The following is a 14,111-nucleotide window of genomic DNA, read 5'->3' as shown; positions in this document are numbered from 1 at the left end:
GAGTCATCGTGATAAGTCCGCTGACGTTTGGATCAAACTGGATCAAAACACCTAACAACAAAGCCGTACGAAACTATGTAGACATGCTCTAATTACTTGGATTTAATTAATCAACGCACGTCATTATAATTCTATGGCGTTTTTTAACGATCTTCAAATGTTGCTAGAGTAAGCTGTGATTTAAACAATGCCCATTAAGTAGATCTGCAGTTCCTCAATGTTGAGTAATTAAGCGGCATACCAATGGTACATCATAGATAAGTTAATTGAAATAATACATGTCTGAATTACTGATAAGCTTAATCAGTTGCCTATGTTTTTCCTGAATATGCTCTACATCTATGCCAAACATCGAGTTGAGCTGTTTTGGAGGTACCGTCTAACAAACATCCATCCATCCATCTAAACATTTTTAGTAAGATTAGTTGTAAAGAGTAAGTTCTTTACTATGCAGTAAAAGTAGAAATGTGTATGTTTATCAATGTCCTCTCGTGGTATGTGGCTCCGTTTCCGAAGGCCGCGTCTATCGGAATGAGTTGCAACAATTAGTGATTGCAGTATCGCAGGGCGTTCAACCGCACTGCAGGATGCTGTATCGTAGCGTGTCCGCTGCGTTTCCGTTACGATTCTCTAGCCTTTTCTCTGTTACAAGCGAAAAATGTTCTGTAAAACCTGATTGATTTCTTTGTCTAAACTTTTCTTAAGGTAGTCAAACATGCAAAATCACATAAAACTTTCTCGAAAATGCCTACAAGTCTGGAATATTGTGAGCATTTAAAATCTACAATGGACGATAAAAATAAATGGTGTGTTTGTTTTGTTAATTTGGTTGGTTTCGTGGGCGATAGTGCGTACTTAGATTTAATGTTTACTGATGATTCAATGCAGTGGGCATTGGGGGGAAACAGAGGTTCTCAACCTGTGGACATTTTATAATGAATTTAAAATATTTACTACATTGTTAGGCCTATTCAATGATGAAGCAGAATGGCTTGTATGAATCTGTGAAAAAAAAACGTACTTGTAAGTTTCGAAAAAACTTATTTTTTCCAAGTTTTTTTCAGCAGTAAAATGTTTATGATATTAAATGAATCTGTGATAAAAAAATCTATTTATACGGATCTGAAGAAATAGAAGAAGCGTCTGTTAAATTAACTTTATGGTTTTTTCATTTCACGTCTCTAAAATGTTTGGGAATATCAGTGGCAGAGACATTTTAGAATCCATTTACGTAATGCGTAGGTTTCTTGTTGGATAAACAAACTAATGAGTCTCGACACTCGCATTATCCCTACACCATAACAATACTAACGAATTTTCGTAAGTTTTTAATATATTAGTACCTAGGTATAAAACATATTTCTCATACATCGATGTCGTATTTTTTCAAATTCCATCAACATTTACTTTTTAATAAAAAAAAATGTACTCCGCTTTAACTAATTTTTAAAATGACAAAAAATGTTAGATTTTTCCCTGGGATTGAACCTAGACTTTCATCAGACTAAAACTGAACGTGCTTACACTAAGCCATTACGATTGGAAATTTATTACAAAACTTATACATTTGATAAACCTCGTATAAAACACGTAAGCCCTTCAAAGTAAGTAAAAGGAGGTCAATGAAAAACACGATGTTGTATTTCATTTATTTCAGGCTATATTTTTAATGTACCAATCGTACTCATTTATCCCTATATGGTAAACGATCAGATTGTTGACATTTTCGTAGTTAAATGTTAACCTTTCACTTATTGGTGTTGCCCGTTAACAAAACAATAATACTTTAAAAATGTTATCATCATCAGCTCACTATATGTCTGCACTGATGGGCTCGGAGTCTACCTTAAGTTAGGTGTGACTAGGCCATAGACGCTGGCACAGTGCGTGTTGGTTGACTTCAAACATATCTTTGAAATTTGGTGTCAGATGGTTGCATCACGATGTTTTTCGGTTACCGTAAGAACGTTGGATAAATGTACATATTCAAATCGAAATTCGAAAAACACATAGGTACACGGTGGGATTGGAACCAAGGATTTGTCAACGAAAAGTCAACTGATTAGCTACTGAGCCACCAACACTCTAAAAATGTAAGGCGATCGTTTATTTCAATTCTATGAAGTAAGTTATTCGAACATAAAAGGATGTGTTTTAAATATCATTAATTCGCACTACAGAGTCATTATCAGGTCATTGGTTTGACAAGATTTCTCAATATCAAAAGAAGTTTGCATCGCGTAAGCCAAAACAAAAAATACTCACCATGTATAGTGCGCTATTACATTGCGCATTATCGCTCTATCTGCGAGCCTTCAAATTACCAAATATGGGATAACTACACGCACCCCATAACTACGCTGACTCACTTTACATGTTGCTATGCTATTATAAACCTTATTACAATGCAGTAAAAGTGTCACTGTTTACGGCGATTGATAACGATAACCTCGTGCGTTACGTGGAAACACTTTCAATGCTCTCTTGTTGATTGTGAAACGTGAAAAAATGTAGATTGACATGAAATTGTACACATTAGTTGTTACTTATTTGTCTAAATATCTCCTTTCTTTCTTCTTCCTTTAATAAAGCTAATTTCCTAATAGAAAATCAAATTGATAAACTGTCGCATAGCGGAATTAAAAAAACTTAATTAGTAGTCTACGTGTTCTTCTAGACTATGTTTTACATCTGTGCCAAATTTCAGCGAGATCCGTATAGCGGTTCTGGAGATACCTTCAAACAATCCATACATCCAACATTGGCATGATTTCATGATTTTTTCGTAGGCTGTTATGTTGCTTGTGAATCTTGTCAGCTGTGCGGCAAGGTTGCCATCCACAATTGATTCAAGTGCTCTTGGCATCATTTTCCATGTAACTTATATCGATTGAGTACAGCACCTGGAAATCAGCCAAGAGGATTCATTCTATGAATCGTGTAAGGTAGACTTTATGTACTATCAGATGACGTCACGCAATTCACGTGTTAATTTAAATATTATTTCTAAGGGTGTATTCACACACAGTTTAATTTATATCATGTTAACTCACTAAACCCATAAATATATGAATCAGAAATTGAATGTTTAGTTATACAGATAAAGCGATGACTAAGTTTTTTTTATGTATTTTTTAATATTACAATTAAAAATATAGTTAAATAGTTCACGAAGTCTTAAATGCGACATACGTATGTTATGCGTAATATTATGTATTACGTATTGCATATTCCATTGTACTAATTTAACTGATACTGATATAAGTAATCCTGACGATTGCTTAAATCCATAACAAACGTTGTTGTCATTATTGTAAGCGAAATGAGACGATATATTATTTTGTTAGAAAAAATCATTCGAATAAATTTTTCATAAAGATCAGTCACTAATAGCAATAGTTAAATCATATTTTCATCTTTTACCCAGTTTTGTAAACCTTTTACATCGATTTTGAGGATAGTAAGAAAGTTAACTCTTTATTGTAAGTAAATTAAGTTTATAATGACTTGTCTCGCGCCTTGTGTAATCAGCTGTGCGAGCACAAAGACTCAGCCGCGATACCGCCAATGACTCATGAGAATACCACGCGAGACAATGCGAAGGATATTTTACAAACTTTGGAAACTAAAATACTATGGCTCTTTAACTTCGGAAGACGGACCAATTTATTCAAGTTCTGACCGAAGGCAGATTTAACATAGAGGTCGATTTCTTTACTTCAAGTTTTGTTCTTACTCTCAGAAATCAGTTCTGCTATATTTTCCTTGTGTAGAGTAAATATAATGCATATTAATAACTAGCCGTCGACCGTGACTTTGTCCATACGATGTATTCTTCTAAGGTATGTTCTACATGTATGCCAAATTTCAGTGAGATCTATGCAGCTGTACGGGAGATACCTTCTGACAAACATCCATCCATCGATTAAAACATTCGTATTTATGATATTAGTAAGATTATTTATTGATTACTTAACTATCATGTAGAAATAATTGTGGTAACGTGTGCAAGTTTTTTGATATACTAATGAGAAACCTCCTAGAAATTCTATGTACGTGCCACAAAAAACATAAAGCATGTTACCAATTAGGGTGGTTCGTACAAGGAGCGAAACCAAATCGGGCTGCGGCGCGGTTCAGAATGCGGCCGGGTCAGGTTCTTGTGTTCTAGTGGGTTGCGTCATTACAGGCACGTCTGTTGCGAGAATAATTGAGCATTCGCATCCCTGGACAATGTTGACGTAATTGTAACGACCAATATACAATTAGTTAATATATGGTTATCCCCGTTTTATTCAAAGGGAATAAAAGAGATGGCATTATATTTGCGTACGAGCAATTCGACGGTGGAAACGGAATATTATAAGAAGGTCATTTTTATCACCATTTGTCCTTTTTCTCGCATATTTAAATAAGACTGTAAAATATATGATATCTTAGGAAAATGTTATGATTGTTTAAACTATACTCATGCTTTTCCCGTGTGTTTATACTTGCGTTTTATTTAACTATGTTCCTTGTACATTCGTAAGGTATGAGATATAAACTATATTTGCTTGACCCCCTAAACCAGGGTTACTGACAAGAGATTAGCGACATGCATCTAACTGCAGTTTGAAACGCAAATTGATTCAAAGCATCGCCGGTAATCGCTGCGGATAACGTTAGCTTTGATGTCGCCGCACTGATAAACGCGCGCCTATGTTTACATACCATCTCTAGACATTAACTCATTTAAGTGTTTGCTAACGAGTCTTTAAAAGCATAGTATATTATGTTTGCAAAACAACTGAAAAATAAAGACTACGAATTCTAAGAAATGATAAAACATATTAATCGATTTAACTTAATTTATTTTGATCTATTAAGTTGGTTTAAAACTACGCTTCTCATTCAATCGAAGGCAAGCTACTATAAAATTTAAAAATGTGATAAAATGCCCGGATCACATGTAAAGTGGCGGCATCTTCAAGCCTTTAACTCTGTATCATCGAGTCCACAATTATACAGGCCGCAGTATGTTATACGCTAATTGCTTGTTTGCGTTATGATTTTATTGACAATTTATTGGTATGTATTCTTGACCTGGATCTTTGTGTTTGCTGCTCGCATGCTGATAGTGAAATTGAATTCACTATCTTATTTATACTTGTTATAACTTCACATATGTTTCGATACATCCGATGAAAACAGTTACGTCTGTTGTTTCTATGTAACTCTATTTGTCATGAATAGTACGAAAAACAATTAACTAAATAATAGGCGTAACATAATTTGTCAGGTTATACCGGCGTGGAAACAACTAAGCAAGTAATAGAGGTCCATTAATCTTGGGTCTATTGATGAAGGTCGTGTCGCCACCGTGACAAGGGGATACCCTAGTCGTGAGGGCCGTAACCAATCACCAATCACTGGTTACGACATTTCTCTAAGGGGAATATTGACAATGGTGAACCGTTGTACCTTTTTACTTGTCTTCACCGTTGATTAAAAACTTTCTTTTCAGCCTTACTTGTAATGTAAATTAATTGTTTCATTTCAAGCTTACTGAGCATATTGTATGAAATCATAGCAAAGAGGGAGTTCTATAATTAAACCTATTATCAATTTAATTAATTAATATAAATCAATCTATTTTATATGAGTAAGTTATATTCCAAGATATAGCTTAAACTTGTACTAAGATATGTCTTTTTTCTTGCAGACGTACTCGGGGCTTTTCTGCGTGGTGGTGAATCCATACAAGAAGTTGCCGATCTACACGGAGAAGATAATGGAGCGGTACAAAGGCATCAAGAGGCATGAAGTCCCGCCACACGTCTTCGCCATCACAGACACCGCTTATCGTTCTATGCTGCAAGGTAAATACATCCCTAAAGACAGTGACACAGTGATAGTAATGGGAATAAATTATCATTCCATATATCTTATCTTACGTAAATTTAACGACAATGTGGACGCCTATGGGCAGTGGTCGCTTCGCTATTAACGCGAATTCATGTGACCACTTTATAAATCATGCGAGCTAGTAGCTAGATTGTTTGTAAGCTAAATAATCTCGAGCGGTGATGGTATAAAAGCGCTATAGAATAATGGATGGACTAATATCGTTGCTACATCTCAACAAAAAACGTAGTTGTAGTATCGCGAGCCATTAGTGGGCGATTAGTCTAATGGACGTTACGGAACTTTGTCTCTTATCTTAACGAGCTAGTGATGCATTCTTTCATTATAAACATATTTAATTTGTTTTAATACAATTTTTGTTACTAAGATAACTAAAACTAATAGCATGTATATTATTTTGTCTTCCTCGACTAGAAAGATTTTATTAAACAGATTTTCAGTTTTAACGTCCACATGAACATCCGTCGAAGTATATTAAATACGTCATTTAACGATAAACAGACGATTAATTAAACATAGAAGTCTTAGAAAATAGTGAATTCCGCTCGTTGTGATGCGAATGGCGTACAGCCTTCGGTTGGGTACAAAGGTGTATTATTTGCATGTAGGTGGACAGGACTAGGCATATTGTTGCATAGGAATTAATGTACCTATGCTATGGTCACTGCGGTACTGGCCAACATGCCATGACAATGAGTGCACTGGATTGTTAGGGTTGTCCAACATTGCAGTAAAAATTAACCTCTCGAAAGAATAAACGCAATAAGAAATGCATTAATAATATGTGAATAATCGTCGAATCTAATAAGTATCGTGCTACAGTCCACAAAACACATCAAATTGCAAATTCGTAAAGCAATATGCTTCAGTTTTTTATGTATAATTTTTATAAATGTACGTTACAATGTCTACTATCTACTAATAGTAACAGAATGGATGTTGACACTTAATATTTGATATGTAAAGATTTAGGTTCGGAACAATCACTCGTTTTAAGAGCAATTAATCATTGTACACTTATTGTGATGAATGAACAGGGATGACAATATTACCATTTACAAAAAAAAGGATTTTAAGAATTGCGACAACCCTAATACAAAGTAGTGGGTCTTTATTGCAGCATTGCGTAGAGATAATCAAAGTAAACAAAGACGCAGCAAAAGCGCTAGGCATCCGGCGACACGCAAAATAGCTTTCCTTAATGATTACATGCTGCATTTGACCAATATACACTGACATATCCTCTAAAGAATCTATCATAAAGAATATGCAACTCACATTTAGCCCCAGTCCCATGTTTCTAGTATTATGTATTGTTCGCAGATCGCGAGGATCAGTCGATCCTCTGTACGGGAGAGTCGGGCGCGGGTAAGACTGAAAACACCAAGAAGGTGATACAGTACCTTGCCTACGTCGCCGCCTCTAAGCCAAAGGGCTCCGGAGCGGTAAGATTTTTTTTGCTGTTTTATTTTTAATTTTTAAATTTGGAACATTTTTGTTTTATGATTTCAAAAATGGAACGTTTTTATCGGACCAGATTTTAGATTACCGTTGGTTGGTTTTTTATTTCTTTTTTAACAGTTCTCTTTTGTTTTGATTTTGGAAGCGCTTTCTTTATCGGTTCGACTACCGAAGTCGGGTAAGATTATACCCCGATTTTCAGTAACGCCAGCATTGTCAACCCGTAGGAATCATCAGCTAAGACTTTACCAATTTTATATAACGTCTCGTACTCGTTTAGAATAAAAAAAGCTACTAAAAACTCTAAAGGTATTCGTACACTTAAAGATATTTTATAGCTACCGTATTAAATCATGTTCCTTTACTCATAAATAAAAAGTAAATGTAATTTCCGATTATTATTCTATAAAATTTTTAACTATGAATACAAAGCTATTTTAATACTTAAAAAATATACGAATAAAGATGTTAATATTACTTTGCTATGAATCGTACTCGCTTAGTTTTCGCTGACAATGTGGCCTAGCCTTGTTACTATAAACAGAGCGATGAGTGTGCTCAGGGTGTGGTCTTAGCACATTTAATATTAACCATTATTAAACACGATGACTCACGACAAATTACCTCGTTCTGTACATATATGGCAGCAAAGTTCGTTACGTTTTCACTAAAAAATTCCTTATAAGGTAATTTTTGTAATCTAGGTTAATGATCCAAATTAGTTTGTGTTAATGTAATTAAATAAACACATTAAAACGATGTAGAGCTAGAAAAGGTGCTAATAGAAAATTTCACAATTTCCTTCCTGTAGTTTAGCACGGGTTTTACTGTTTGAACCTTTTTTAAAACTTTTCCTATACTTGTTACTGTTCTAAATTTTATAGATAAATTGTCTTTAATTTTTTAAAGTCGTTAAAATAAATACTGTATCAAAATGATGTTCTATGAGTAACTGACGGTCTTGAACCATATTGTTATCTCATTGTTTTCAAGGTGAGTGAGTGAGACAACAATATAAGGTACATTTCCGTCTATGTGTGTGTCTTTAACTATGAAGGTGAAAATGTATAGATCCTTTTCATAGATAAATGCAAATTCTAATATAAGTTTAAAATTGAAGTTATGAAAAATGTTTGACCTTTGTACATAAATGTTATTCAAGGATCTGTTCATTGAAATCAAAGGATTGCACTTTGGTCTATTTTTGTACTAGGGTAACAAAAATGTACCAAACTATTTTCTTCCACGATGTGCTGTTGTAATATTTTTTTTATTTTTTCCACTCTCTTCCGCACCGGCTGTCGATGACTACAGGGACCTTCGCCGCAGTTGATTATTGTAAGTTTTAATGAAAACAAAAAAAAAAATCATCGCTTGCTTGCAAAATTGACAAACATTGGCGACGCATATATCATCCAAACGTTTGTCAAACCTTTGCTCCAACAAATGTTTGGATAAATATACCGCGAAGTTAACACTAACCATGTTTTGTTTTTGATACGATAAATCACACTGGGATTGTTTGTTCATGTTTCTTGGAAGTAACATCATGTACATAAATTCGTTTTTTAATAACATGATTAATTTAAATCTTTGACCACAATCTATCCTTGGCATTGTTTTGATTTATTCATTTTCTTTGTCATAATTTAATGTTAGAAAACTGAGGTTTTAAATACTTTTGTGGAAGACATTTGACTGTTTATTAATTTACGAGTAGGGAAAATAAGACAAAGAACTAGGTCTCAATTTTATATAATCTACTTGTTTTGATAAGCGTTATCATTCGCATTGTTTTACTATTAGTAATTAATGACATCAACTCTTGCCATTTATCACTTGTTCAGTGAGTAAGCGAGATAGATGCTGTTCTAATGCTCTATCCTTTTTTACCAGTTTTTGTAACATAATGGTTTTTCCCCCGACTGTACACTGGTTTAACACAAATGATGGAACTGCACGTCGATCAGTTACAAAAGTTTTCAATTTAAATTATTTTCTTATCACAAGAAAAACACAAATACTGAAAACAAAATCGTATTTCCTCTAACTTAATTTGTCCTTGCATCATTTCTACCCGGCTGTGATGATACTAATAGATTTTGTAAATTTAATTTTAACTTGCATGCTTCACACAACTCATCACGTTCCGAAGTCATATTTATCGTAAGACATTTTCATTAGTACCATTAACTCTAAATATCATTTTTCACGCTAACAATTAAAGAGCAATGGACCAACATTCGAGGTAAATATCGATAAATAACAATAACATTCACTTCACATCACTAATGAAAAATATATCGCACAAGAGGCAATTTAAATTACCATATCGATGTTTAAAAATAAAAGAATAGTTTTTTTTTTAATAAACTTTGTCCAATAGAGATTAAAATTATTGCTTTTGCTTATTATATAAGGACAAACTTGAGTGTTTATTTTTATCAATAAAAATATTTTATGACTTCTAGGGCGAGTTGGAGCAACAATTGCTGCAAGCTAATCCAATTTTGGAAGCTTTTGGTAACGCGAAGACAGTCAAAAACGACAACTCATCGAGATTTGTAAGTATAAATATCGATAAAATATACGAACTTCACTTTATATGTTTTACAATACACAATACTTTAAAAGGTAAATGTGCAATATTTGCACACTGACAAGCCCTTTGGTTGCCCTTCTTATGTCCGGAATAACCTTTACGCGATAACATCGAAGGATGTGAAACAGACAGCCAAAATATATTAAAATTCAAAAATCGAATCTGTGTCTTTAGCATGTTGGCTACACTTTCACTTTACTTTATGCATTTAACTCAAAGATAGTATATTGTTTCCAATTCTTGTCTTTAAAATATAAAGATGTAATTACTAATGTACATGGAGCGACATTTTGCGAAAAAATTAAATGTTCTACCAAATATGTGGGTGGAACTCATTGTCCTATGAGGGGCTGATTATAAATGCCTGTCAACGCTAACCGCCTCATAATTAAATGTACATACTGTAGTAACTAAAAGGAAAATTGCTTTGGTATAGTGCCAAAAATACCAAGCCTCTGATAGATGCGAGAAAATTGCTTGTAAAAGCTTTGTGTTAGAATTGTTTCTGTTAAGGTATTTAGATATTGTAATATTTTTGTATATTTAAATCAACAGATTTGTTTCGAATTAAACGTAGGTTCATAGGAATTAAATAAACATTTCATATTCCAGGGTAAATTCATTAGAATTAACTTCGACGCATCCGGATACATTGCCGGTGCGAACATCGAGACTTACTTGTTGGAGAAATCAAGAGCTATCAGACAGGCGAAAGATGAACGCACATTCCACATCTTCTACCAGCTGCTCGTCGGAGCGACGCCGCAGCAGAAGGCCGAATACATTCTGGAAGATCCTAAGAACTATCCCTTCCTCACCAATGGCTCGTTGCCCGTCCCCGGAATAGATGATGCCGCGGAATTCCAGGCCACGATCAAATCAATGAATATAATGGGCATGAACATGGAAGACTTTAATTCCATCTTCAGAATAGTCTCCGCGGTTCTACTGTTCGGTTCCATGCAGTTTAAGCAGGAGAGGAATTCGGATCAAGCCACGCTGCCCGATAACACGGTCGCTCAGAAGATCGCACATTTGCTTGGTAAGTATATTTTACCTCATAAAATTGTACTCAATATGATTTGAATCCCAAAAAACTAAACCAAAAGCTTTTCTAGTTTATCTTTTGTTGAAACTTTTACGTCTATATTTCTGTTCTTTCGTTAGACCTTCAAAGTTAGAAAATGAACCCTATAACGAAGTCTTCGATCTACATCTAACATGAGCTTCCACTCGATTTCCAGGTCTTTCAGTAACAGAAATGACGAAAGCATTCCTAAAACCACGTATCAAGGTCGGCCGCGACTTCGTGACTAAAGCCCAGACAAAAGAACAAGTCGAGTTCTCGGTGGAAGCGATCGGCAAGGCGTGCTACGAGCGCCTCTTCAGGTGGCTGGTCAATAGAATCAACAGGTCCCTGGACAGGACGAAGAGGCAAGGGGCATCGTTCATCGGTATCCTCGATATGGCCGGTTTTGAAATCTTCGAGCTCAACTCCTTCGAGCAGCTTTGCATCAACTACACCAACGAGAAGCTGCAGCAGCTCTTCAACCACACGATGTTCATATTGGAACAGGAGGAGTACCAAAGGGAAGGAATCGAATGGAAGTTCATCGACTTCGGACTCGATTTGCAACCGACGATCGATTTAATCGACAAACCGATGGGTATCATGGCCCTGCTTGACGAGGAGTGCTGGTTCCCTAAGGCCACAGACAAAAGTTTCGTGGAAAAACTCGTGTTGGCCCATTCCGTTCATCCGAAGTTCATGAAGACGGACTTCAGAGGTATCGCAGACTTCGCCATAATTCACTACGCGGGTAAAGTGGACTACTCAGCGTCTCAGTGGTTGATGAAAAACATGGACCCTCTGAACGAGAACGTTGTTTCTCTGCTCCAGTCGTCGCAGGACCCCTTCGTGTGTCACATCTGGAAGGACGCCGAAATAGTGGGCATGGCGCAGCAAGCGATGACCGACACGCAGTTCGGCGCCAGGACTCGCAAGGGAATGTTCCGGACAGTCTCGCAGCTGTACAAGGAGCAGCTGACGAAGTTGATGGCCACGCTGCGGAATACGAACCCGAACTTCGTGCGATGTATCATTCCGAATCACGAGAAGAAGGCGGGCAAGATCGAGGCCCCCCTGGTGCTGGACCAGCTGAGGTGCAACGGTGTGCTTGAGGGCATCAGGATATGCAGGCAGGGCTTCCCCAACAGGATACCCTTCCAGGAGTTCAGGCAGCGCTACGAGCTGCTCACTCCGAACATCATCCCCAAGGGATTCATGGACGGGAAGAAGGCCTGCGAGCGGATGATCGAGGCGTTGGAGCTGGACCACAACCTGTACCGTGTCGGACAGTCGAAGATCTTCTTCAGGGCGGGCGTGCTGGCTCACCTGGAGGAGGAGCGCGACTACAAGATAACGGATCTGATAGTGAACTTCCAGGCGTTCTGTCGCGGCTACCTCGCCCGCAGGAACTACCAGAAGCGGCTCCAGCAGCTGAATGCTATTCGTATCATCCAGAGGAACTGCGCCGCATACCTCAAGCTGAGGAACTGGCAGTGGTGGCGACTGTACATTAAGGTTAGTACTAAATCTGTTATGTGCGCTATGTTACAATTTTGTAGGCTTTTATCGAACCAAAATGGCTACTCTTGATCAACGTATATGAACATTCAAAGTTATCAGTGAAATTATTCAAAACATAGGGACAGGTCATCGAATTATTTATATAAATGTTGTAATAAATCGTCCGTGTTTTGATAATATAACCCGCGGCCTTTGTGCGCGCCGGTCAACTATTTCTATTGTTAAATTGTTCACCACAGAGTTATGCAACTGTTTGCTGAACGAACAGATGGGGTCGTGTTTAATTTGGCCTTTGTATCATATAATAATAATATTAATACTTTAAATAATTGGAAATTAACAAAATCAAACACCTATGAAAAATGTTTGTAATGGAATAATAAAATTATTTATCAAGGCATTTTATTTCACAATTATGCTATGATTTTTCGTTATATTGTAAAAATAAAAGAACACGAATAATTCGTGTTCTTTTATTTTTACAATACATTTTTCTGACTACAAACATGAAACATCATTTAAAATCTGAAAGTCATTTTTTTAATGCGAGTTTAAATTAACTACAAATTACAGTTTAATGAACAATCAAATTACTTTAGTTATTTTCCTGTTATGCGACATTCTATTAAATATCAACTTTGTTGTAAAGAACTGATAATGCTTTTAACTAAAGGTAAAAATCAATTAGGAACATTAATTTCAAATTTTGTACACATATGGTACTAAGCGTGTTGTTTATAATTCCAGGTGAAGCCACTTCTGGAAGTGACGAAGCAGGAGGAGAAGCTGACGCAGAAGGAGGACGAACTCCGGCAGATCAGGGACAAGCTGGAGAACCAGATGAAGCGGTGCCAGGAGTACGAGCAGAAGTACCAGACCGCCAACCAGGAGAAGACGCAGCTCGCCGAACAATTGCAGGTCAACATTCATGTAGATATACCGCTTTGAGGTCTACGGGAACAAGATATTTGTGGATATAAACAAACATACAAATAAACATAACAATGTTATAGATGTGATCAAATTAATAATAACAAAAAAAAAAGATATTATAAAACAAGTATATTTGTTGTTTAAATTACTCTGCGTCGCTGAAACGACTTTTGGCAATCAATATAAAAAAGATTAGATTTATTGTGAGTTTCTGAGACCAAAATTTCCATTTAAAACATACTGTAATCTCTATAGTTGAATGAGGGTTCTTAAAAAATCAGCCGTCAGAGTACAGTATATAAATATCTTGTGATGTTTATGTGCAGGCTGAGTTGGAGCTGTGCGCGGAGGCGGAGGAGAGCCGGGCGCGCGCGGCTGCCAGGAAGCAGGAGCTGGAGGAGCTGCTGCACGACCTGGAGGGCCGCATCGAGGAGGAGGAGGAGCGCTGCAACGCGCTGCAGCAGGAGAAGAAGCGCCTGCAGCTCAATATACAGGTACCTACATGATATCTATACTGATGAAGAAACCCGCTTCAGTTTTATTGTTGGTTTCTAATAGGTTTAAGTTATGGACACAAAATAGGTGAAGTTTACCATATTCTGGTTCCGCTCGATTTGG

At 36.4% G+C, this 14,111-nt stretch overlaps 1 protein-coding gene across 1 annotated transcript in view; it reads left to right on the top strand.

Moving 5' to 3' along the window:
• Window positions 1-14,111, top strand: part of zip (myosin heavy chain 10) — a 45,032-nt gene that overhangs the window by 21,996 nt on the left and 8,925 nt on the right. The window contains exons 2-9 of the mRNA XM_013313710.1: window positions 5,705-5,861; window positions 7,231-7,352; window positions 8,683-8,706; window positions 9,840-9,932; window positions 10,583-11,012; window positions 11,215-12,554; window positions 13,308-13,478; window positions 13,820-13,987. Of these exons, the coding sequence (XP_013169164.1) occupies window positions 5,705-5,861; window positions 7,231-7,352; window positions 8,683-8,706; window positions 9,840-9,932; window positions 10,583-11,012; window positions 11,215-12,554; window positions 13,308-13,478; window positions 13,820-13,987 (2,505 nt within the window). The remainder of the gene's footprint in view (window positions 1-5,704; window positions 5,862-7,230; window positions 7,353-8,682; window positions 8,707-9,839; window positions 9,933-10,582; window positions 11,013-11,214; window positions 12,555-13,307; window positions 13,479-13,819; window positions 13,988-14,111) is intronic.

Source organism: Papilio xuthus, unplaced genomic scaffold, assembly GCF_000836235.2.
Source record: "Papilio xuthus unplaced genomic scaffold, Pxut_1.1 DF827542.1, whole genome shotgun sequence".
NCBI lineage: Eukaryota > Metazoa > Arthropoda > Insecta > Lepidoptera > Papilionidae > Papilio > Papilio xuthus.
Note: the sequence above shows the minus strand (reverse complement) of the source record. Positions and strands in the feature narration are given on the sequence as shown.